This window comes from Colobus angolensis, unplaced genomic scaffold (assembly GCF_000951035.1).
Source record: "Colobus angolensis palliatus isolate OR3802 unplaced genomic scaffold, Cang.pa_1.0 Scaffold9268, whole genome shotgun sequence".
NCBI lineage: Eukaryota > Metazoa > Chordata > Mammalia > Primates > Cercopithecidae > Colobus > Colobus angolensis.
In genome coordinates this window covers 1-1,311 of record NW_012123230.1, presented here as the reverse complement: position 1 = coordinate 1,311, position 1,311 = coordinate 1, and the positions used below count along the sequence as shown (strand labels likewise).

The 1,311-nt window shown below is 40.4% G+C and overlaps 1 protein-coding gene across 1 annotated transcript; it reads right to left on the bottom strand.

Annotated features, from left to right (window-relative positions):
- Positions 1-4: 4 nt before the first annotated feature.
- Positions 5-1,307, bottom strand: LOC105504520 (GTPase NRas; the record flags this gene model as incomplete). The annotated part of the gene is made up of 2 exons (XM_011931979.1): positions 5-124; positions 1,038-1,307. Coding segments are annotated over 2 exons (390 nt in total), but the record flags the coding sequence as incomplete, so codon positions are not given.
- Between the last annotated feature and the right edge of the window lie 4 nt (positions 1,308-1,311).

The following is a 1,311-nucleotide window of genomic DNA, read 5'->3' as shown; positions in this document are numbered from 1 at the left end:
CTTGTTACATCACCACACATGGCAATCCCATACAACCCTGAGTCCCATCATCACTGCTGCTGAGTTTTTTCATTCGGTACTGGCGTATTTCTCTTACCAGTGTGTAAAAAGCATCTTCAACACCCTATAAAAGGAAAAAATGAAAAAAAATGAGAGAGCTAACTCAACAGACACAATCCAAATTGTAAGCTCTCTTGCATTTGTATCTCTTTATGTGGACATAAGATTCCAATTACATAATGAATAGCTGATAAAATAAAATATGGTGATTTAAAGAAGAGAACACTAAATTTCACATTCCTATTGAATCACATGAACAGGCTGATAGAAAAATGGCACATTTTGCCAAACAAACATTCAGGCAAAGGAAAAAGGTAATGTGAGACATACAGAACAAAACTACATTAAACTAAAGACTCCATTCAGGAGACTTAAGCCCTAAACAGGGGCTGGTTTTGACAGAGAAATAACTAATGTTTATAAATATTTTTAGTCAAGGATCTTCAGAAGAAATATTTGTGGATGTTAATGCAGGAGTAAACATGCCATAATCGACGATTAATACATTCATTTTGGGTTTAAACAAGCGATTAAAAAAAGAACACTATTAAAAATGCCTAACAACAGGCTGGGCGTGGTGGCTCACGTCTGTAATCCCAGCACTTTGGGAAGTCCAGGTGGGAGGATCAATTGAGGCCAGGAGTTCGAGACCAGCCTGGGCAACATGGTAAAACTTCGTCTCTACTAAAAGCACAAAAATTAGCCAGGCATGATGATGCGCCTGTAGTCCCAGCTACTTGGGAGGCTGAGGCAGGAGAATCACTGGAATCCAAGAGACGGAGGCTGCAGTGAGCTGAGATTGCACCACTGCACTCCAGCTTAGAAGACAGAGTGAGACTCTGCCTAAAAAAGAAAAAAGAAAAAAATGCATAACAACAAAGAATATGAACATGGATCACATCTCTACCAGAGTTAATCAACTGATGTTCTCTCGCCTAGAGCAAACTGTTACACAAATGCTGAAAGCTGTACCATACCTGTCTGGTCTTGGCTGAGGTTTCAATGAATGGAATCCCGTAACTCTTGGCCAGTTCGTGGGCTTGTTTTGTATCAACTGTCCTTGTTGGCAAATCACACTTGTTTCCCACTAGCACCATAGGTACATCATCCGAGTCTTTTACTCGCTTAATCTGCTCCCTGTAGAGGTTAATATCCACAAATGACTTGCTATTATTGATGGCAAATACACAGAGGAAGCCTTCGCCTGTCCTCATGTATTGGTCTCTCATGGCACTGTACTCTTCTTGTCCA